At 42.3% G+C, this 26,080-nt stretch overlaps 1 protein-coding gene across 1 annotated transcript in view; it reads left to right on the forward strand.

The window, feature by feature from the left end:
• Window positions 1–26,080, forward strand: part of LOC121003517 (zinc finger protein 208-like) — a 1,049,660-nt gene that overhangs the window by 521,866 nt on the left and 501,714 nt on the right. Inside the window, exon 7 of the mRNA XM_040435419.1 lies at window positions 5,522–6,063. Coding sequence (XP_040291353.1) covers window positions 5,522–6,063 — 542 coding nt within the window. The remainder of the gene's footprint in view (window positions 1–5,521; window positions 6,064–26,080) is intronic.

The following is a 26,080-nucleotide window of genomic DNA, read 5'->3' on the forward strand; positions in this document are numbered from 1 at the left end:
AGACCTCTAGTGAGCGCTGTCAGGACCCTGTGTCTGAAGGATGGGGAAGAACCCTTAGCCCAATGACAGGGCCTCCACCCCCCCTCATGATACGTGAGGAAATCAATAGAGAGAAGATAATCATAGAACTTACCAACAAGATGATTGAGCTGCTGACTGGAGAGGTGACACTGCTGGGAATGCTGGGACATTATACAGGAACGCTATGAGGGGATCTGGGTGATGACTGTATCTTTTTGTTGTCAGGTTCCTATAAGGTGTCAGGATGTCACAGTCTTTTTCTCCATGGAGGAGTGGGAGTATTTAGAAGGACACAAAGATCAGTACAAGGACATCATGATGGAGGATCACCGGCCTCTCACATCACCAGGTAATAGACATGACTAAATACACACGTCCTCTCATTATCTGTATGTAAGGGATGAATTCAGTCACTGGATGTGTTTCCTACAGTAAAGAAGAAAAGCACACCGGAGAGATGTCCCAGTCCTCTTCTTCCACAGGATGGTTCAGAAGAACATCACAATGTCCCACAGGATGATCAGGTAGATGGAGATAAGGTTCTCAAGAAATGTCCCCTATGATCTGTAGAAGGCTGTGAAGATCTTGTGTTCAGTCTTGTTTTAGCCACCAGTATTATAGGTTTTATCCTTGTATAATGAGAAAGGTGGAGATGGCAGGATTACAGCTGACCATAGACATTACATGTTGCCTGGTTCTTCTCACCACTTTCTGCCTGTACAGACTTTTAAGGTGGCCTTCTCTGTGAACTGCTGCAGATCTTTTGTGGCTGCACAAGAGTGGCACAACAGTTTTCTGAGAGATCCTCGACCGGGACCGTGCAATACTACAAATGGTCAACCAAAGTTGTGCTCATATTGTCAGCTTAAACATGAACATCAGGAGATAAATGCATCCTTATCTTTAATGGTGTATATATAGCATACACTGTGCCCCTCAATATACAGTATACCTCTACACTGTGCCACACAATGTACAGTATACCTCTACGCTGTGCCACACAATATACAGTATACCTCTACACTGTGCCCCACAATGTACAGTATACCTCTACACTGTGCCCCACAATGTACAGTATACCTCTACACTGTGCCCCACAATGTACAGTATACCTCTACACTGTGCCCCACAATGTACAGTATACCTCTACACTGTGCCCCACAATGTACAGTATACCTCTACACTGTGCCACACAATATACAGTATAACTCTACACTGTGCCACACAATATACAGTATACCTCTACACTGTGCCACACAATATACAGTATACCACTACACTGTGTAGTCTGTGCTATAAGCTCTGGATCCGCCATTGGGACTGGGTATTGCGGATGTGCTAGCGGCCATCTAGCAACCCATGTCCTTAGCTCTATACACAAAATCCTGATGACAGGTTCCCTTTAAATTACAGCAAACACACTTGCAATTTTTCTAGTACCGTTTAATAATCTGTGTGTACCAAACCCCTGACTTTTCATTTATAGGCCTCATAAGAAAATGTCTGGAAAATGGAAGAGTGCAAAATGAAAGACCCACGCTCGTCCTCCCAGAGTTATAATGTCGGTAGTAGCAGCGGTATCAGTACCGGCCAGGAGTAGTAGTAGTTGGCCACAGTTCTCCCTGGCTCATGAAAAGTGCTAAATTATTATTGAGGACAAAGAGGATGGGATTGTGGACTGGGGGAAGTATGGGGGGCATTACTATTACTGAAGGCACTGTCAGCGGTATTATTAATACTGGTAACACAACCAGGGCATTATTATTGCTGGGTCCACTATAAGGGGACATTTAACTACTAGGACACCGTAGGGGGCCTTACAGGGGCTTTATAGCTATAGGGGTTTAGACGCTGTGAGTTTGTGTAGTGATCAGCGGCTGTGTACTACAACCCATTCAAACTTATTATGAGGAGGGGGAACCCTATCCAAAGTTTGCCCTGGGGCCCTCTAGTTACACCACTGTGTCCTTATACTATAAAAAGTGATAAGCAGGGTGTTCTAGTGGTGATAGATAATCTGTTCTCACCTGTCCTGTGTTCTCCCTCGTCACTTATACTGTAAGCAGAGATAAGGTAAATAAGCCATGGACCGAAAGAACTTTGTCTTACCGGCTTCACAGCCCTGGGGCGGCCAGCAAGGGTAACAGGTGCACAAACAATGTAATGTTATATACACACAATGTAATGTTAGGGATGGAATATAAGGGCTACTCTCCCTGCATTGCAAACTGGTTGGAATAACGAAGCAATCAGATTGGATTTATACAGGAGACCTGCAGATATTTGGGTCAGATAACTCCTGCTGTCCGGTCATTTTTGGTCGTCTTTTCAGGCCATATAAAACCTTCCACACGACTTCTCCAACCGTCTGATGACTTCTACAATATTTCTTTCACAGCTTGTGAATCCGGGTGAAGATCTGAACAATATTAATCCTACAGAGACATATGTGAGGGGTGATGAGCAGAGTACAGAGGACATTCCTACAGATAACTGCCCAGGTGAGTAGTGACCACTAAGTAAAGCAGAGAAGACTCACAGATTCTACTCCTTCACTGAATGATATCATTTTATGTTACATTTTTAGGTTTTTTCTTCTGTCAGTTTTTTCAGCGTTATATTCACAGATTCAGCTAAAATTCAGATTAATTATGGATGTAAATGTGACAGCGTTATAGGTGATATACAGTATGTATATGATGTATATAGTCCATCCTCAGGAGAGGTCATTAATATCAGATCGGAGGCGGATTCAACTCCCGGCAGCGTTGTCGGTCAGATGTATTGAGAGGACACATTGCTCTGCGCGCTCTTAGGCCTCTTCCTGGCCATGCAATGTGACGTTCATCGGTCATATGGCCTAGGTACAGATTAGTCCCATTCGAGTGAATGGGTCTGAGCTGCAATGCCAAGCACAGCTACTATTCATCAGACGGCGCTGTGCTTGGTAAGCTGTGAGGAGGCTTTGTATTAACCGGAGCTCCGGTGAGCACTGAGGCTGAGACAGCTGATTGGTGGGGGTGCAGGGACCGGACCTCTGCTGATCTCATATTGATGACCTATGCTGAGGAAAATCTTGGAGAACCCCTTTAATGATTTGCAAATGATAAAAAAACAGAAACAAATTATGCAAAGCATCTCGCTTTATTCAGTATTGAGTATGAGAGCCACGTGCATAAATACATTCACTTACACGCCTTGGCATCCTACCAATGAGGTTTCTAATGATTGTCTGAAGAATGTTCTGCCATGCTGAATGCATTTGGGCAAGGAAATCATCAAGATCTGTTGCTGGTACCTACAGTAGCTCACAAAAGTCAGTCCACCCCTCACATTTCTGTAAATATTTTATTCTATCTTTTCATGGGAGAACCCTGAAGACCTGACACTTTGATACAATGTAAAGTAGTCAGCGTACAGCTTCTATAACGGTGTAAATATGGTGTGCACTCAAAATACATATAGCCACAAATGTCTAAACGGCTGGCAACAAACGTGATTACACCTCTAAGTGAGAATGGCCAAATTGTGCCCAAAGTGTCAATATTTTGTGTGGCCACCAGTATTTTCCTGCACTGCCTTAACTCTCTTGGGCATGGAGTTCACTAGAGCTTCACAGGTTGCCACTTGAATCCTCTTCCACTCCTCCATGACGACATACGTCTATTTTGAAAAGACAACCTCTGGATATGAAGCTGAGCATGTGCACTCAACTTCTTTGGGCGACCATGACGAGGCCTGTTCTGAGTGGAACCTGTCTTCTTAAGCCACTGTATGGTCCTGGCCACCATGTTGCAGCTCAGTTTCAGGGTGTTGGCAATCTTTTTATAGCCTCGGCCATCTTTATGTAGAGCAACAATTCTATTTTTCAGACTCTCAGAGATTTATTTGCCATGTTGAACTAACAGTGACCAGAATGAGAGAGTGTGAGCGAGTGTGAGAGTGGAACCTGTCTTCTTAAACCACTGTATGGTCTTGGCCACCATGCTGCAGCTTGCAATTGCTGATTATCTGGTACCCTACATCAGGGGCTTATCCACATCCTCCTCAATGGACATCCTCCTATTCCTAACAAAAACAGAGCAGATTGTTTACACTTTTTCTACCTCATTGCCATGTTGTCTTAAAGAGGACCTTTCATGTTTTTTAGTTTTGTTTTTTAGTGTAGATAAATACCTTTCCTTGCAGGGTACCCCGCTGATGCTGCCACCCCGCCTGTTTTTTTGTTTTTTTTTAAAAAGCAACGTGGCTTGTAGATGGTGTTGGGACTGTCCAGCCATTCTTATGTGGCTAAAAAGGCCCTTCTGAATGTGAAGTGACAAAATGCCTGCCTTTGTATCGTTTGAATTCCACCTTACATATGCTGAAGCGTTGCTATGAGCAGCATAAAGAGATTAATGATTGAAAATGAAAATGAAAAACATAAAAACAAAACCCTGCACATTATTAACATTATTAATTATTACTGATGGGGGCCACCCTGGGGAACATTATTACTACCTGGGGCCACTATGGGGGACATTCTACCACAGAGATTGGTAATTAAATAAAAAAAAGCAAATGAAAATCATCCTCAAATAATGGCCGTTTAAAAATGAATGCAAAACGACCAAGAAAGGGATTAAAAAAATGGCCATGAAAAACGGAGCGTGTTCGTTTTTTATGGCCCTTTTTTTCACGTGTGAGAGGTCATACAAAAAAGTCTCACCACTGAACACCAGATATTTGTCTGCTGCTGGGAAGAGCATGATGTGCTCGGTATTACTTTTTTAACTTTATTTTCACTTTATTCACGGTACAGGAGCTTCACTGATGTAAAAGGGACACTAAGGGACAGCACTACTGCAGGGGGTGCACAAAGAGGCCATAACTTTTGTGTGGGGGCACTTCTGGGGCATAACTACTATTTGGAGACCTCAAGGACATTCTACTGAGTGGGGGCACTTAGGGAGCATCAGTACTGTGAAGAGGGCACTAAGGGGAAATTCCACTGTGAAAGGGACACTGAGGGGAGATAACTATTGTGTGGGGCACTAAGAGGGGATTCACCACCACTGTTTTAGTCAATTGATACTTGAATTTTGCGCCATGCCTTGTAATTTCGGTGGATTTTTTTTTATTGGAAAAGTTATAAAACTGTCAATACAATTTTAATGTTATTCATCAATAATAAAATGTGTTTTATTCTTGGCAGATGACTGTACCAGGAACTCAGAGAAACATCTGGTATCTTCAGATTTTGAAGTAGATGATTGTGGTATCACACGAGATACATTTGAAGAGCATGCCAATATACAAGATATACCCTCATCCAATCACAACAACAATGCATCATTTGATTCTTTAAAACAGGTCCAATCTTCTGATTCATCACAGACTGTAACACAGAATAAAAGTCACAGAAGAGGTGCTAAACATCAAACAGCTCATGTAAGAGGAAAGACATTTTCATGTTCAGAATGTGAAAAATGTTTTAGATTTAAATCAGCTCTTGGTGTACATCGGAGAATTCACACAGGGGAGAAGCCATTTTCATGTTCAGAATGTGGGAAATGTTTTACCCGTAAATCAGAACTTGTTATACATCAGAGAAATCACACAGGAGAGAAGCCATTTTCATGTTCAGAATGTGGGAAATGTTTTAAGCATAAATCATATCTTGTTATACATCAGAGAATTCACACAGGAGAGAAGCCATTTTCATGTTCAGAATGTGGGAAATGTTTTAACCAGAAATCATATCTTGTTGCACATCAGAGAAATCACACAGGAGAGAAGCCATTTTCATGTTCAGAATGTGGGAAATGTTTTAAGCATAAATCATATCTTGTTATACATCAGAGAATTCACACAGGAGAGAAGCCATTTTCATGTTCAGAATGTGGGAAATGTTTTAACCAGAGATCATATCTTGTTACACATCAGAGAATTCACACAGGGGAGAAGCCATTTTCATGTTCAGAATGTGGGAAATGTTTTAACTGTAAATCAAATCTTGATAAACATCAGAGATTTCACACAGGAGAGAAGCCATTTTTTAATGTTCAGAATGTGATCTGTGTTTTTAACCATAATCCATCTCTTGTTAAACATCAAAAAACCCACATACTGTTGTAGCATCGTTAACGCTCCTATTTTTCGCATATCTTTACTTCCCAAGCGCGAGTTCTCCTACTTCTCCCCGAACTATAACTGCAATACACAACAGGGCCAGTGTCAACCTAAAGTACATAATGACACTACACTATACTATGCCCGATCCTCTTCCACAACCTTCTCCACACATCCCTATACTGTACGTCTTCCCCACTCCTACAGTACTCTGCCCTTTTTGTAAAAAAATAAAATAAAATATTTAAGAGCTACAGTACAATGTAGATGTATACTAATCAAATCGCCAGTCCCTGGCTGGCTTTTCTAATGCCCGTTGAAAGGTTCTGATCTCCACAGTCCGTGACTGTGGGGATCAGATCCTTGTTAAGTATATATAATAATAATTATATAATATATAATGCCTATTGTAGAAAGGCACAAGGGACCATCATAGATGGAAGATATGTGTCACCAAGGTTCCTGGCCTCGGTGAAGTAGGAGCCAGTAGTGCATATGTCCGCAGCAGTTGCTGATGGACACTTTGATAGCATAGCTGTGAAAAGCTAATCCGGGCCGGCTCTTACTGGGAGCAGCCAAAGTGCAGGGTGGGTGGCTGTTTCCCATGGTCCAGGCCGGGTTTTGACGGGCTTACAAAAAGTCAGCCAGCAGGGTCAGAGGTGATGATTACCTGGCTGATGGTGGAGCTCTGTGTAGCTGTGTGTTTTTGGAGCCGAGTGAAAACCAGAGGGTCTCTGCCGAGAGACAAAGGACAAAGCAAGGTTCCCATCCACTCCGCTGAAGTAAGCTGATCACTACTTGCCTGTTGAATTGTGGTGTGCCAACAATAAAAGACATTTATTACTTTGATTTCCACCACTAAAAGGCTACTGTGTATTTATCTGAAGGCTACCATTAGGGAAATCCCTACACTACATATATACCCCATTTTGCCTAAATGCCAGTATTGCTATATCAGGATACTGTACCACACACATCCCCTGCAGCCTCGTCCTTATACAATAAGCCGAACATACATACTGTAGAAGATCGGAACAGTACACAGTTATAGTACACTCAATGAATAAGTGCTGGCATATGGAGGAAGGTGAAAATGGAATCGATAAATACATAGGTGGATACTGTCAAATAATCTCTTGGGTTAGTAATAGTCTCTGTATCCCTACTTTTTTTTTTTTGGGTGTTGAATTGTCCAGTTTCTGCTGGCAGAAGGGGATGTGGCTAGAGAGGGTGCGGGCAAGGAGGAAATGATCAAAAGTCTTTGCTGAATACAAACTGCCAGCTCAAGCCTATTGCGGGGTGTTGTATCCATACATGTTATGGTTAGATAAAGTACTGTATTAACATTCAGCCACTATAGGAGCATACTGTACTGTAGAAAATAATCACACTGTATCCACTGCTCATCAGAGAAAGACTTATATAACCACTACTCATCTGGGTCCGGCTCAGGGCTTGTAGACACTGATGACCAAGAACTTACAGCATGGCTGGCCATGGTCCAGCTTCCTTCTGTAAACATTATTTATTTTTTGAATAACAGGAGGACAATAATAATTGTTAAAGGCTCTTTACATCTATAAATCAATAACCAATACATATAAACTTGATAAAAACATATAATATATAAGAAATAAAAAAAAAAATAGTCCAAAGGAATCAGTTTTCTATAATGTCCTTATTTACTGTAGTTTTGCCTACAGTAAATTGATATTATCATGATTATTGCAAATAATCAATTTTTTCCATGATCATAGGGGTATATTCATCATTCCAGTGATTTGTGATTTTTTTTTTGTTGTGAAAATAAGGAGAAAAGAAAATTTAAAAAAATATTCAAAAATGAAAAAAAAAATTTTTGTGGAAATAGTAATGCGTTATACAGAATATATAGTTGATATTCAATTGCAGATATGTCATTAAATATCCTTTACTTTGCTTAGTGCAAAATAATAAAAAATAAATTAAAATGAGTGATAATGTCTTTATTGTCTTTAGTTTTCTTTACTCTATGTCCCTTTGATTATTTGTTTCTGTGTTCCTTTGTTCGCTTATAGTACAATATTCATAATGTACTATGTTTATGTGGATACTCTCAGCAGCCGTAAACACCAGGGTGGGGGGGGGGGGGGGAGAACTGCCACATAATATTGCAATCATAACTACTGCTCTGCACACAGCCAAAGCAGCAGAGTGAAGTGTGGAGCCGGACACTGCGGTACAGTATCTGCAGGTGATTCCTACAGCAACAAGTGAGAAAGTAGCAGAAGTTCCTGCGGTGTCACCGTGCAGCCTTACAAAGTGAAGCTAGAGGAATATGTGGATATATATAAAGAGACAATGCAGCAGCACCCTGCAAATCGGACAAAGTACAACAATGCCATAGTCACAAAAATTATGATTACAAAAATTATGGTGCTAATGCTACAATTATTTATAAAGTGAGATGCTTGGCCAATGCATTTTGTACAAAACCATCTGAGCCCGTCTGCCGAACGTCAAGGCGATCTCTGTTAGACGGGTCCTAACACTAAATACTACCTGTTATGCGCCATAATGACCGCCATAAAATTCAGGGAGTGGATCCAACATGCATGGCCAAGCATCTCACTTTATAAATAAGTGTAGCATTAGCACCATAATTTTTTTTAATCATTATTTTTGTGACTATGGCATTGTTGTACTTTATCTGATTTGCAGGGTGCTGCTGCATTGTCTATTTTTTTCCCTCTAGGTTTTTGCCATGGCGGCGTGCACCTGCCCACTGGGAGGTGCTGACTAACCCCCTTTTTTGCATATATATACACTCACCTAAAGAATTATTAGGAACACCATACTAATACGGTGTTGGACCCCCTTTTGCCTTCAGAACTGCCTTAATTCTACGTGGCATTGATTCAACAAGGTGCTGATAGCATTCTTTAGAAATGTTGGCCCATATTGATAGGATAGCATCTTGCAGTTGATGGAGATTTGAGGGATGCACATCCAGGGCACAAAGCTCCCGTTCCACCACATCCCAAAGATGCTCTATTGGGTTGAGATCTGGTGACTGTGGGGGCCATTTTAGTACAGTGAACTCATTGTCATGTTCAAGAAACCAATTTGAAATGATTCGAGCTTTGTGACATGGTGCATTATCCTGCTGGAAGTAGCCATCAGAGGATGGATACATGTTCTCATTCTGTTTACGCCAAATTCGGACTCTACCATTTGAATGTCTCAACAGAAATCGAGACTCATCAGACCAGGCAACATTTTTCCAGTCTTCAACAGTCCAATTTTGGTGAGCTCGTGCAAATTGTAGCCTCTTTTTCCTATTTGTAGTGGAGATGAGTGGTACCCGGTGGGGTCTTCTGCTGTTGTAGCCCATCCGCCTCAAGGTTCTGTGTGTTGTGGCTTCACAAATGCTTTGCTGCATACCTCGGTTGTAACCAGTGGTTATTTCAGTCAACGTTGCTCTTCTATCAGCTTGAATCAGTCGGCCCATTCTCCTCTGACCTCTAGCATCCACAAGGCATTTTTGCCCACAGGACTGCCATTCTATGTAAACCCTAGAAATGGTTGTGCGTGAAAATCCCAGTAACTGAGCAGATTGTGAAATACTCAGACCGGCCCGTCTGGCACCAACAACCATGCCACCCTCAAAATTGCTTAAATCACCTTTCTTTCCCATTCTGACATTCAGTTTGGAGTTCAGGAGATTGTCTTGACCAGGACCACACCCCTAAATGCATTGAAGCAACTGCCATGTGATTGGTTGACTAGATAATTGCATTAATGAGAAATAGAACAGGTGTTCCTAATAATTCTTTAGGTGAGTGTATATATATATATATATATGGGGGTTGGGTGCCTTCAGTAATCTGCACAATAAGAATATCCAAGGTTCCTCTGAACAAAAGCATTCAAGGTTTTCACAAAAAAATACAGGGGGTGGAGTTACTAATTATTAATAGCTGTCACGCTTTCCATCTCCCCACCCCTCTCATCTTTGCCTCTGTATACTCCACTTTTAATCAGACATGAGTGCAGCAGTGAACCAACCCAGGTAAATGAGTGCGCCTCCTATACCTCCCTCAGCTCCGGTGAAGGCACAAATTGTAGGAAATTGTCATGGCATTTATTTTTAATAGGAAACATTTTTATTAGAATTTATTATAATCTGTCATATATTTCTGAACAATCGTCCAGATATAAAAAGAAAATGAACCACTGTAGAAAAAAAATCTTGATATAAATATAAAAGCAAGATGCAGCTAGAAAATGTAAACGTATCTATAAGATAATACAAATGTATCATTTGTAACATTTTGCTCTGAAGCCGGTAACAGCTCTTTCTTTCTTTCTTTATTTATTCATCTATTTATTTATCTATCGATCTGAATTTTTTAATTTTAGAGTGATACATCCAAGCAGGAACATTTTACCCACATAAGTTACAATTCATGTAATTATGCTATGGGTATTTTATTAGATATTTATTATAAAATTAGTATGTGATAATTAGCAATTTGCCTGTAATTCACAGACTGTGCATGAATTATATTCTGCTAAGAAAGATGATACTTACTGTACCTGTGGTTGTGCCTGGCAGTCAGGAAAGTGATCATTACAAGATTATCTAGTTTTGTCAAGTTGTAATATTACTGATTAAACGTATAGTTCCTGGAACAGCATTTATGAACGTGTATAACATAAAATGGGCCTTTCATATTTTAACCCTTTAGAGTTTATAGACTAGGATACATTTATACCTCATATATAGCCCTAATGCGTGTTTTCTTGTAATTGATCTCTGAATAAATAAAAAGAATAAATCCCTGTACATTATGTCTGTGTTTCCTTTGGTGGGTGCTTGGTACTGGGGGGATGGGGGGGGGCCCTTGTCACTTCGGTGGGGGTTTGTGAAAGGGTGCCCAGATGCGCAGATGCCCAGGATGTCAGCGCTTATGATCTTCTCACAGTAGGGTCACTCCTTTGGCTCTCAATTACAGAGAGTGGGTGGTATTATGGTATTTTTCTTTACCCAAGGTTCCTTCATAGTGCCAGCCTATAAAACTGAAAATGCAGTTTTGGAAGGGACTGGAGTATTAGGGCAGGTTTATAGTTTTTAGGCTTTTTTTTCTTTATGTAAGTTTCCCTCATAGTGTCAGCCTACAAAACTGGAAAAGCAGCTTTGGGAGTGACTGGAGCATAACAGCAGATTTACAGATTCTTTTTTTTTCCAGCATAGTGTCAGCCTACAGAGCTGAAAATGGAGATCTGGATGTGACTGTAGTATAAACGCAGGTTTCATGTTTTTATGCTATTTTTCTTTACCCAAGATTCCTTCATAGTGCCAGACTATAGAACTGAAAATGCAGTTTTGGAAGGGACTGGAGTATTAGGGCAAGTTTACAGTTTTTAGGCTTTTTTTCTTTAGATAAGTTTCCCTCATAGTGTCAGCCTACAGTATATAACTGAAAAAACGGCTTTGGCAGCGACCGGAGTATACAAGCAGATTTTCATCCTTTTTAAATGAACTACATTCAGTGTAACTGCACAATGCCAGGCACAATTTTTGATTTTCTTATCTTAAAAATATCCTTTTAATCCAGAAAATGTACAAAGCTTGATTGCATGAATTTAAAGTATATTTCTTATTCTTTGCTGTAAATTGAAGGAGTTCCTGCGTGGGCCAGCCTTACACTCAGTACACACATATATATATATATATACACACACAAAATGAGAATGTTGGAGGGCACTATACTATCTGGTGTTGCACAAACTATACAGATGCATTTATTTGTAAAAATATATTTTTTTTATTAAAAAAATAATAATATTGATACGGATAAAATGAGAAAAACACAGGAGTTGAATCCATCTTGTTTTAATTTCTTTTTTTTACTTTTGATAATTTATTTTGTGTTTTTTTTATTATAAAAAATAAATAAAACTTTTTTCCCCTATAAACCCTGAAAGAGATAAAGATACTTTTCAGTATACAGTACTCCTGCCATTTCATTCCACATGTCCTCTACCATGAGTGTGTATTTGGGGGAAGGGGACAAAAAACAATAGGCTTTTTAATTTGCTCATTAACAAGCCTATTGTTTCTGCTCCCCTTCCCCCACATACACACTCAAACAGAAATGGCAGGAGTACACATGAATGCTATGGAATCGCAATTGTAACATTTGATGTACTGTAGTCATATATGACCTGGCTAACTGTCTATCCAGCAGTGATATGAATATGGCACAATAGTGATTGCTATTCCTCCTCTGGACATAGATAGAGGAAATCTAGCGCTCTTATGTGCAGGCATTATTTTTACTTTTTCATATTCTTTCTATTTTATAATCATAGTTGTGTATTCTAATCAAGATTGTTCCTATTATCAGTTTTATTATTCATTTGTCAGAACATGATCATTAAATGTAGCTCATAAACTCATCCTATCAAGTCTAGTCTTTTTTTTTTTTCATTTTTGTATTGTACATTTACTATATTATTTAATATTATAATAATATCTGTTTTGGTAATATTTTCATAATGTCCATTCCAATTGCTTTGATCTTGTTTATCAATGTATGGTATATATTTTTTTTAAATGTAAACCTAAATGGTACCCACACTAATCCGCTATCTACTTCTTTAAATATATTAATTATTCATAAATTTAATCATTAATATAATAATATATTACAGGAAGAGGATCACTGGTTAATGGAGAAGGTACAGAAGACAGATGATCTATATACAGTAGTAGTAGCTGGCTTCTATATATCAACATATTATATACTGTACATACACACATATGTTTGGTTAAAAAAAAGGAATTAAACCATTTTAAATATATAAAAAATTATATATATTTTTATTCTATATGTCTGCCAATATATATATATATCGGCACCAAGGCCAGCGAGGGGAGGCTGAGTAGTATCCACATATTCCTCATGACTTCCCTTTGTAAGACTGCACTGTGACACCACAGGAACTTCTGCTACTCTCCCACTTGCTGTAGGAATCACCTAGATAAGAGGCAAATTTAAATGATGTGTGACGCTGATATCTCACTTCCTTCACTTGTCAGTGTCACAAAGGATCTTAGGTTTACTATTTTTTGCTATACTACATCTCATAGATCAAAAAAATCACCACCTTTGGTGTCTATAGCTTATAGCTCAGTGGTAAGACACTTGCTTTGCATGTAACGTCCATGGGTTCAAAACCCCTTACAGGCTTTTAATAAAATTAATATTTTATATTTTATTGAGCTCTAGATCAGAGACAAATTCAAGTGGTGTGTGATGTAAGTAGTAGTCCCAAAAAAAGTGCAGCGTGTGTAACAGGAGGGGGTAACGGAAGGACACCACCACTCAGTGTGACACGTGCCCCGATCATCCGGGCCTCTGTATTGACGGTTGCTTCAGGTAGTGCCACACTTCCATGGAGTACTTAATATATAATCCCCTTCCCCCATTTTAATTTATTTCTCCACAGTCTTCACAGGAATAGCTGCAAAGTGGAGGAGAAAATTCAAAATCTCCTTTTTTTACACTAACATGTTCTTGTAGCCCCTTTTATTTCATTTTTGCAAGGGGTAATAGGAGAAAAAGCGCCTCAAAATTCGTAGCCCAATTTCTCTCGAGTAAGGACATACCCCATATGTGGACGTAAAGTGCTCTGTGGGCGAACTACATGGCTCAGAAGAGAAGGAGCGCCATTGGGAATTTGGTTGTCCAAAATCCCAATAGCGCTCTTTCTCTTCTGAGCCGTGTAGTTCACCCGCAGATCACTCTACATCCACATATGAGGTATTTTCTGACTCGGGAGAAATTGGGCTATAAACTGTTGGGCAAACAAGTTTGTTTGCTCCACCATCAGATTCACAAATTGTTCACTGAAAAAAAAAAAAATAATTCATATTCAGTGAAGCCCACTGTGCGAATCTGAATTCCTGGTTGGCCAACAAAGTCAGGAATCAAGGGCTCAAAATCCTCTGGGGTACTCCAGCCAAGTTCACCGGTAGAGGACTCAGGTGAACTTGCTTGGTGGGCCGGAAAACTAGTAGGAGCCCCAGGGCTGCTCATACTAGTGTGGGAAACAGGGTTCCTGGCATGGGGGGCTCCTGGCTCCGCCTGGCGGCATCTCCATCGCCTTGGGGCTCATCATCATCACTAGATTATGAGGAGAACGAGGATGACAACAGGAAAGTGGGGTCATCCTCGTCCTCACTGGGGCTCTCGGAGTCGGAGAGCAGCTGGGCGTATGTCTCCTCGGCCGAGAACATCCGCCGGGCCATCTTAGAACGTGCTATGGACCCCAGACACCCTCAGATCCGGGTGCTGCACTACCCCTGCCTAAACTAAAGCTCTCCCTAAATGTTTATATGCCAGATGGCACTTTATGGGGTCTCAGGGGCCACGGATGGCGGCGGATCGTGTGGGATGCAGATGGACCGACACAGGGCTCCTCTCTCCTTACTCACACAGAAGTCTGTGGGCGGGGAGAGTGGAGCTCCAGGACGTTATCTCCAGGTCAGTCCCTCCAGCCAATCACAGGCGATCCTCACCCTCATCCTCCGTCACCGCCACCTCACAGTGATTGGTGGTGTATATTACACCACTGATCACCCTCCTATTCCGGGTCACCGGAGACCTGAATAACCTGGAAATGCTGCAAACCGCAGGTCTGAATTGACCTGCGGTTAGCAGCAATCGCCGGTATGGGGGGGGTCACAGGACCCCCCCTCGGCATTGTCACAGGGTGCCTTCTGAATGATCTCAGCAGGCGCACCGTTCCTAACACTGCCCGCCGCACAGCGGTGATCGGAAATACACAGATCACCAGAATCAACCCTATTAGACCATACATACTGCCTGGTAGGGCTCATTATGCTGATTATGTATGATAAATAGCTGCAGAGATTCATATGCAAATAAACTATTTGAGCCCTCAGAGGCGGGGCTGAATATTCTGAGCAATGTTCTATAACACCCCCTGTGCTCTGCACCCACACCCCTCCCCCTCATTCACTGACAGGGCTAGACAGCAGGCTGACGTCACAGCACCACGGGGATACCGCACATGCAGCCGCCAGCGCTGACCGCGGCAGTGCAAGGGTTAATGAGCCGGCATTAGTGTTTTCACCGATGCAGGTGCATACAGCAGGGTCCAACTATCAGTGCCTGCCGGACCCCTGCAGCTGATCGGGCGGGAGTAGCTCCTGTGGCCGCCCGATCAGAGCGCTGTACCTGTACGGCGCTGGGATTTGTGACCGCGTTTCCAGCGACCTACATGTACAGCGCTGGTATCCTATGGGTTAATGACATATTATTTATTATAGTATATGCTATTAAAGAAAAAAACATATGTCTTTCTGGGGACTTCAACCTGCAAAGCCATTAATGTAACCTCCAAGCTATAACATTACCACATGGTTTTTCTATACTTAGAAGCTATCACATAGTACTGCCATCTGTATGATCATATATCGTGTCTGTGGATAAAGCAGTGATATGTATATCAGCTTTCTGAGCAGATCTCAGTGTGGTGAAGCTATAGCACACTGTGTGTATAATGAACATATATACAGTAGATATGTAAAATGCAGGATACAGCTCTGTATACAGGGCCCCTTTACTATAGTGCTGCCCATGTACTCTTAATAAAATAAAAAAAGGACTACTTACATCACACACCACTTAAATTTGTCTCTGATCTAGAGCTCAATAAAATATAAAATATTAATTTTATTAAAAGCCTGGATGGGGTTTTGAACCCATGAACACTGAATGCCAAGCAAGTGTCTTACCACGGAGCTATAGCTTTAGACACCAAAGGTGGGGATTATTATTCTGCCCCAGACATATTAATGCTCCCATAGTATCCATGTTTCCCATAGTCTATCAGTTGTAATAAAGCTCACCATAACGCCCCCGGTAGTAATAATTCTCTTTGTAATGTAAGCCAGTACAAAAAGTACCCCTTATAATGTGCGCCAGTACAAAAAGTACCCCTTATAATGTGTGCCAGTACAAAAAGTACCCCTTATAATGTGTGCCAGTACAAAAAGTACCCCTCATAATGTGTGCCAGTACAAAAAGTACCCCTTATAATGTGTGCCAGTACAAAAAGTACCCCTTATAATGTGTGCCAGTACAAAAAGTACCCCTTATAATGTGTGCCAGTACATGTGCCAGTACAAAAAGTACCCCTTATAATGTGCGCCAGTACAAAAAGTACCCCTTATAATGTGTGCCAGTACAAAAAGTACCCCTTATAATGTGTGCCAGTACAAAAAGTACCCCTCATAATGTGTGCCAGTACAAAAAGTACCCCTTATAATGTGTGCCAGTACAAAAAGTACCCCTTATAATGTGTGCCAGTACAAAAAGTACCCCTTATAATGTGTGCCAGTACATGTGCCAGTACAAAAAGTACCCCTTATAATGTGCGCCAGTACAAAAAGTACCCCTTATAATGTGTGCCAGTACAAAAAGTACCCCTTATAATGTGTGCCAGTACAAAAAGTACCCCTTATAATGTGTGCCAGTACAAAAAATACCCACTTATAATGTGAGCCAGTACAAATAATGCCTTGTTGTGTGGCAGTAAAAACATTACCTCCTCTCCGTGCCTCTAGTAGAGACAGTCCCCATAGTGCACCCTGTAATGTGTGCCAATGCCCCCTACTATGTGTCAGTACAAAAAAAAAACTTTCTTAGTGCCCCCAATTGAACAAAGGTCCCCATTGTGCCCCCATAATTTGTGTTAGTATAAAATACTACTATATAGTGCCCATATATCATCATATGTTCCCTAGTAGATGCCCCCCATAGTGTTTCTCTACCTCTCCATAGTGCCCCTATAATGTATGCCAGTATATAATGCCAATATATAGGGCCCCCAGTAGATGCCCCCAACCGCTGCCCTCTCAAACAGCTGATCGGTGGGGGTCCTGAATGTCTGCCCCCGCTGCTCAGATGCTGATGATCTTTTCAGAGGACAGATCAGTAAAATAAACCCTGCAGAACCCCTTTAAGTGAAATATACAGTGCCCCCCCCCCCCCCCCCCCAGTCCATACACTAGAGCTCCCTCGTAGGAACACCGATGTCTGGAACGCTCTGTGACTCCTCTACCGCTCTCCACTACAGGGAGTGCAGAATTATTAGGCAAGTTGTATTTTTGAGGATTAATTTTATTATTGAACAACAACCATGTTCTCAATGAACCCAAAAAACTCATTAATATCAAAGCTGAATATTTTTGGAAGTAGTTTTTAGTTTGTTTTTAGTTTTAGCTATTTTAGGGGGATATCTGTGTGTGCAGGTGACTATTACTGTGCATAATTATTAGGCAACTTAACAAAAAACAAATATATACCCATTTCAATTATTTATTTTTACCAGTGAAACCAATATAACATCTCAACATTCACAAATATACATTTCTGACATTCAAAAACAAAACAAAAACAAATCAGTGACCAATATAGCCACCTTTCTTTACAAGGACACTCAAAAGCCTGCCATCCATGGATTCTGTAAGTGTTTTGATCTGTTCACCATCAACATTGCGTGCAGCAGCAACCACAGCCTCCCAGACACTGTTCAGAGAGGTGTACTGTTTTCCCTCCTTGTAAATCTCACATTTGATGATGGACCACAGGTTCTCAATGGGGTTCAGATCAGGTGAACAAGGAGGCCATGTCATTAGATTTTCTTCTTTTATACCCTTTCTTGCCAGCCACGCTGTGGAGTACTTGGACGCGTGTGATGGAGCATTGTCCTGCATGAAAATCATGTTTTTCTTGAAGGATGCAGACTTCTTCCTGTACCACTGCTTGAAGAAGGTGTCTTCCAGAAACTGGCAATAGGACTGGGAGTTGAGCTTGACTCCATCCTCAACCCGAAAAGGCCCCACAAGCTCATCTTTGATGATACCAGCCCAAACCAGTACTCCACCTCCACCTTGCTGGCGTCTGAGTCGGACTGGAGCTCTCTGCCCTTTACCAATGCAGCCACGGGCCCATCCATCTGGCCCATCAAGACTCACTCTCATTTCATCAGTCCATAAAACCTTAGAAAAATCAGTCTTGAGATATTTCTTGGCCCAGTCTTGACGTTTCAGCTTGTGTGTCTTGTTCAGTGGTGGTCGTCTTTCAGCCTTTCTTACCTTGGCCATGTCTCTGAGTATTGCACACCTTGTGCTTTTGGGCACTCCAGTGATGTTGCAGCTCTGAAATATGGCCAAACTGGTGGCAAGTGGCATCTTGGCAGCTGCACGCTTGACTTTTCTCAGTTCATGGGCAGTTATTTTGCGCCTTGGTTTTTCCACACGCTTCTTGCGACCCTGTTGACTATTTTGAATGAAACGCTTGATTGTTCGATGATCACGCTTCAGAAGCTTTGCAATTTTAAGAGTGCTGCATCCCTCTGCAAGATATCTCACTATTTTTGACTTTTCTGAGCCTGTCAAGTCCTTCTTTTGACCCATTTTGCCAAAGGAAAGGAATTTGCCTAATAATTATGCACACCTGATATAGGGTGTTGATGTCATTAGACCACACCCCTTCTCATTACAGAGATGCACATCACCTAATATGCTTAATTGGTAGTAGGCTTTCGAGCCTATACAGCTTGGAGTAAGACAACATGCATAAAGAGGATGATGTGGTCAAAATACTCATTTGCCTAATAATTCTGCACGCAGTGTATATCTTCCCTCACTGCGCAGCCGCTCTCTTCTAGAACACCACAAGCTCTCGCCCCTCTCACACACATATCAGATGAATGGAGGGCGGCCGGGCCTGCACGGTGCGCTCTCCTTCACTGTGTGAGCTCTGGGTTAGAGACAGCTGCGGGTCCTGGAGGTGGGTCTGACAGTGGGGTGATATCCGGGCGATAGAGCTACCCCTAAACATCTCCTGAGCACACACAGAGCCCAGATTACATCGCCGGCTCAGCTACATGGTCATGACAAAGACTCCGCTGTAGTAACTGAACATTACACATACACAGCTCTGCTGCACACCATACAACTCTAGGGAAAGGCATATTACACATAAATGGCTTGCTTGCAAATACATACAGCTCAGCTACCTAAACATTACACACATACAGCTCAATTACATAAAGATTGTACGCATGTTGCTCAACTACATAAACCTTACACAATTCAGCTCAGCTATACAGCCATTACCGACCTGGCCCTCTTCTGGATCACATCATACCTCACAGACCGGACGTTCAGCGTCTCCCACTCCTCGTCTCATTTCCTCTCTGTTGGTGTCCCACAAGGCTCTGTCCTAGGACCCCTGCTCTTCTCTATCTACACTTTTGGCCTGGGACAGCTCATAGAGTCTCATGGTTTTCAGTATCACTTCTATGCTGATGGCACACAAATCTACCTCTCTGGTCCAGACATCACCACCTTACTATCCAGAATCCCACAATGCCTATCTTCAATATCCTCCTTCTTCTTCTCCTTTCACTTTCTAAAACTTAACATGTATAAAACAGAATTCATCATCGTTCCCCTATCTTGCTCAACCCCCCCAACAGACCTATCTATCACGATCAATGGCTGCACACTCTCCCTGGTCACCAAAGTCCGCTGCCTTGGAGTGACCTTAGATTCTGCCCTCTCCTTCTGACCGCACATCCAAGCCCTTTCCACCACCTGCCGCCTCCAACTCAAAAACATCTCCCGCATCCGCACTTTCCTCAACTTTGAGTCTGCGAAAATTCTTGTACTTGCCCTCATCATCTCCCTCCTAGACTACTGCAACACTCTCCTCTGTTGCCTTCCATCTAGCACTCTCGCACCCCTCCAATCTAGCCTCAACTCTGCTGCCCGACTAATCCACCTCTCACCCTGCTACTCCTCTGCCAATCCCCTCTGCCAATCGTTTCACTGGCTCCGCATTGCCCAGCGAATTCAGTTCAAAATACTAACAAATACATACAAGGCCGTCCATAACCTGTCCCCTCCTTACATCTCTGAGCTACTTTCCTGATACATCCCCCCACACGCACTCTCCGATCCTCACAAGACCTCCTTCTCTCCTCTTCTCGCCTCTTCCCACAATCACCTCCAAGATTTCTCCCGTGCATCCCCCACATTCTGTAACTCGCTACCCCAACATATCAGACTCTCACCTACAGTGGAATCCTTCAACAAAAACCTGAAAACCCACCTCTTCAGACAAGCCTACAACCAGTGACCCTGCTGCCTCTATACCGCCATGACCAGCTTCACCCTCACCTACTGTGTCCTTCTCCCATACCATGTGGATTGTAAGCCCTCACGGACAGGGCCCTCTCTCCTTCTGTAACTTGTCTTGTTTATGATTAGTGCAATTGTCTGTATTATGTATGTGCACCGCTTATCATATGTACAGCGCTATGGAATGAATGGCACTTTAATAATAAATAATAATAATAATTACACAATACAGCCCTGCCCATCTACTTACACATCACACACATACAGCTCAGCTATACAGCCATTACACAATACAGCCCTGCCCATCTACTTACACATCACACACATACAGCTCAGCTATACAGCCATTACACAATACAGCCCTGCCCAACTACTTACACATCACACACGTACAGCTCAGCTATACAGCCATTACACAATACAGCCCTGCCCAACTACTTACACATCACACACGTACAGCTCAGCTATACAGCCATTACACAATACAGCCCTGCCCAACTACTTACACATCACACACATACAGCTCTGCTATACAGCCATTACACAATACAGCCCTGCCCAACTACTTACACATCACACACATACAGCTCAGCTATACAGCCATTACACAGTACAGCCCTGCCCAACTACTTACACATCACACACATACAGCTCAGCTATACAGCCATTACACAATACAGCCCTGCCCAACTACTTACACATCACACACATACAGCTCAGCTATACAGCCATTACACAATACAGCCCTGCCCAACTACTTACACATCACACGCATACAGCTCAGCTATACAGCCATTACACAATACAGCCCTGCCCAACTACTTACACATCACACACATACAGCTCAGCTATACAGCCATTACACAATACAGCCCTGCCCAACTACTTACACATCACACACATACAGCACTGCTATACAGCCATTACACAATACAGCCCTGCCCAACTACTTACACATCACACACATACAGCTCAGCTATACAGCCATTACACAGTACAGCCCTGCCCAACTACTTACACATCACACACATACAGCTCAGCTATACAGCCATTACACAATACAGCCCTGCCCAACTACTTACACATCACACACATACAGCTCTACTACATACAGACTGGAATTACAAGCTGCACAGCAGTGACCTGCATACACAGAGCAGATAAACCTGGTCATGTGATTTACATAACTCCTCCCACACATGATCACATGGTCATGACAACACCACAGGTCCTTTACTTCCTCTTGCAGCACAGCCTGGTGCCTGACTCCTCCTACACATGATCACATGGTCATGACATCATCACAGGTCCTTTACTTCCTCTTGCAGCACAGCCTGTAGACTGACTCCTCCTACACATGATCACATGGTCATGACATCATCACAGGTCCTTTACTTCCTCGAGCTGCACAGCCTCGTGCCTGACTCCTCCCACATGTGATCACATGGTCGTGACATCACCATAGGTCCTTTACTTCCTTTTCCGACACAGCCTTGTGCCTGACTCCTCCCACATGTGATCACATGGCCATGACATCATCACAGGTCCTTTACTTCCTCCTGCAGCACAGTCTGGAGCCTGACTCTTGCACTTGGTGGTAGAAATAAAAACACCCGACCGTCCATGGTGAAGGATTGTCAGAGGAAGAGGAGGACACGCCCCGCCCAGGTAAGTGGAACACTTTCCAGCTCCACACCCTTAAAGGGGTTGTCTCACTTCAGCAAGTGGCATTTGTCATGGAGAGAAAGTTAATACAAGGCATTACTAATGTATTGTTATTATCCATGTTGCCTCCTTTGCTGGCTGGATTAATTTTTCCATCACATTATACACAGCTCGTTTCCGTGGTTATGACCACCCTGGAATCCATCAGCGGTGGCCGTGCTTGCACACTATAGGAAAAAGCACCAGCCTATGTGCGCTTCCATGGTCCTGGCCACCAGAAAGGGCTGTGCTTTTTCCTACAGTGTCCAAGCACGGCCATCGCTGGTGGATTGCAGGGTGGTCGTAACCATGGAAACAAGCAGTGTATAATGTGATGGAAAGATTAATCCAGAAAGAAAGACGAGGCTGAAGTTGGTTTCTTATTCGTCCAGTTTCTTATACATTACTATGACAAATAAACCTTTTTTCCTCTTATTCCTCTGCAGTAAATCAGTTTTTTTCTACATAAATGTTAAATATTATTTGTGAACAATCAGATTAATAAAAAAAAAAAATCTACATTATTGGTGTTTTTACTGAAAAAAACGATAGTGAAAAATGGATGAAAAAATATGCATTTTGAATAAGTAACTGAGGAATATAAGGGGTTAAACGCCATTGGGCCACTAATCAAAGGGTTAAAATATAAAGAGTAAGGGCCCCTCCATAACACCCAACTGTATCCAGCCTGGCCCAAACTGTCGATTGGCAGGAAAACAGGTGCCAACCTTGCCAACTATATACATTTTCAGCATTTTGAATAAGTAACTGAGGAATTTAAGGGGTTAAACGCCATTGGGCCACTAATCTAAGGGTGGAGATATAAAAAGTAAGGACCCCTCTATAATACCCAACTGTATCCAGCCTGGCCCAAACTGTGGATTGGCATTAAAACAGGTGCCAACCTTGCCAACTATATACATTTTCAGCATTTTGAATAAGTAACTGGTGATTTTAAGGGGTTAAACGCTGTTGGGCCACTAATCTAAGGGTAGAAATATACAGAGTAAGGACCCCTCCATAACACCCAACTGTACCCAGCCTGGCCCAAACTGTGGATTGGCAGGAAAACAGGTGCCAACCTTGCCAACTATATACATTTTCAGCATTTTGAATAAGTAACTGAGGAATTTAAGGGGTTAATCGCCGTTGGGCCACTAATCTAAGGGTGGAAATATAAAGAGTAAGGACCCCTTCATAATACCCAACTGTACCCAGCCTGGCCCAAACTGTGGATTGGCAGGAAAACAGGTGCCAACCTTGCCAACTATATACATTTTCAGCATTTTGAATAAGTAACTGAGGAATTTAAGGGGTTAATCGCCGTTGGGCCACTAATCTAAGGGTGGAAATATAAAGAGTAAGGACCCCTTCATAATACCCAACTGTACCCAGCCTGGCCCAAACTGTGGATTGGCAGGAAAACAGGTGCCAACCTTGCCAACTATATACATTTTCAGCATTTTGAATAAGTAACTGAGGAATTTAAGGGGTTAAACGCCGTTGGGCCACTAATCTAAGGGTGGAAATATAAAGAGCAAGGACCCCTCCATAACACCCAACTGTGAAAATGTATATAGTTGGCAAGGTTGGCACCTGTTTTCTTGCCAATCCACAGTTTGGGCCAGGCTGGGTACAGTTGGTTATAATGGAGGGGCCATTACTCTTTATATTTCCACCCTTAGATTAGTGGCCCAACAGCATTTAACCCCTTAAAATCACCAGTTACTTATTCAAAATGCTGAAAATGTATATAGTTGGCAAGGTTGGCACCTGTTTTAATGCCAATCCACAGTTTGGGACGGGCTGGATACAGTTGGGTATTATGGAGGGGTCCCTACTCTTTATATTCCCTCCCTTAGATTAGTGGCCCAACGGCGTTTAACCCCTTAAATTCCTCAGTTACTTATTCAAAATGCTGAAAATGTATATAGTTGGCAAGATTGGCACCTGTTTTAATGCCAATCCACAGTTTGGGACGGGCTGGATACAGTTGGGTATTATGGAGGGGTCCTTACTCTTTATATTCCCTCCCTTAGATTAGTGGCCCAACGGCGTTTAACCCCTTAAATTCCTCAGTTACTTATTCAAAATGCTGAAAATGTATATAGTTGGCAAGGTTGGCACCTGTTTTAATGCCAATCCACAGTTTGGGCTGGGCTGGGTACAGTTGCGTATTATGGAGGGGTCCTTACTCTTTATATTTCCACCCTTAGATTAGTGGCCTAACAGCGTTTAACCCCTTAAATTCCTCAGTTACTTATTCAAAATGCTGAAAATGTATATAGTTGGCAAGGTTGGCACCTATTTTAATGCCAATCCACAGTTTGGGCCAGGCTGGATACAGTTGGGTATTATAGAGGGGTCCTTACTCTTTATATTTCCACCCTTAGATTAGTGGCCCAACGGCGTTTAACCCCTTAAATTCCTCCGTTACTTATTCAAAATGCTGAAAATGTATATAGTTGGCACCTGTTTTCTTGCCAATCCACAGTTTGGGCCAGGCTGGGTACAGTGGGGTGTTATGGAGGGGTCCTTACTCTTTATATTTCCACCCTTAGATCAGTGGCCCAACAGCGTTTAACCCCTTAAATTCCTCAGTTACTTATTCAAAATGCATATTTTTTCATCCATTTTTCACTATCGTTTTTGTTTTAGTAAAAACACAAATAATCTAGATTTTTTTTTTTATTAATCTGATTGTTCACAAATAATATTTAACATTTATGTAGAAAAAAACAGATTTACTGCAGAGGAATAAGAGAAAAAAAGGTTTATTTGTCATAGTAATGTATAAGAAACTGCCGAATAAGAAACCAACTTCAGTGAGTAAGAAACTGGACGAATAAGAAACCAACTTCAGCCTCGTGAAAGAAAAGGAGGCAATATAGACAATCACAATCCATTAGTAAGTGTCTTGTATTAACCTTCTCTACATAATAAAGACCATTTACTGAAGTGATCCAACCCCTTTAAAGAGATCTGGCGAGGAGCAGCCTTCAGGATTTTGAAGCATTCTGGTGGGATCCAGCCGCACCCTGACAAATGAGCAGAGAAGAGGCCGGACAAATCCCATTGGGATCGTCGGTTTTCGTCCGGCAGCTACTCTGCATGTTTTCCGGGTTGTGTCCTGGTCTCTGCCGCTCCCCATTATAGTGAATGGGGCTGGTGGGTGTCTGGCAGCTTCTGACAGTGTCAGATCTGGACATCTCCGACAGGAGAACAGCCGCAGCTCCACCTGCCCGAAAGATCCGCCGCTCCACCTGCCGATATTCAGCAGATTCCAGAGAACAGGAACCAGGAAGGAAACACGCAGAACATGATGCCCCTGTTGTGGGGGGCGCCGTGGATGCCCCTGTTGTCCCTTTATAGTTCTAATATTCTCCCTGAAGTGCCCCATGTATTTATTCTATATACAAAATAATAGCAAAGACAGTTGCACTCTGCGGTCTTACTAAACCCTCAAACTGATTTAAAAATTGAGAGATTAGCCAACATGTCCTACGGTGTAGGACATGTCTGAGCCCGAGCACCACGCCAAGGTTTCTCAAGTAGCTCGGGGACCTAACACTCACCTACCTGTGCCATATGGGCAATACCAGGAGCCAGTGGGCAAATTACAGGAGCATGAGGCCGACTCACAAACAACTCACCAGTTACCTCCAGCATGTAGCCATGCTAGCAATGGGAGGAGGGAGGAGTCTGCGAGTCCCACTCAAGACTGGCTGATAAGACATGTTGGCTAATCTCTCAATTTTAAAATCAGTTTGAGGGTTTAGTAAGAGCGCAGAGTGCACCTGTCTTTGCTATTATTTTGTTATATTGCTATATTGATTATCACATCCACATAATTGCTACCTTGTGTAGGATGTCTATTGTGGTACTTTTTGTTTGCAAAAAGGCATTCTCCACCGTATGCATTTTTGCTGGGGATCGTCATTAGCAACGGGCCACAAGTGCAGGATCTGCTCCCCTGTATATATATGCACAACTGCATGTGGGTTTGAGCACTTCCTG

Source organism: Bufo bufo, chromosome 6, assembly GCF_905171765.1.
Source record: "Bufo bufo chromosome 6, aBufBuf1.1, whole genome shotgun sequence".
In the NCBI taxonomy this organism is placed as follows: domain Eukaryota; kingdom Metazoa; phylum Chordata; class Amphibia; order Anura; family Bufonidae; genus Bufo; species Bufo bufo.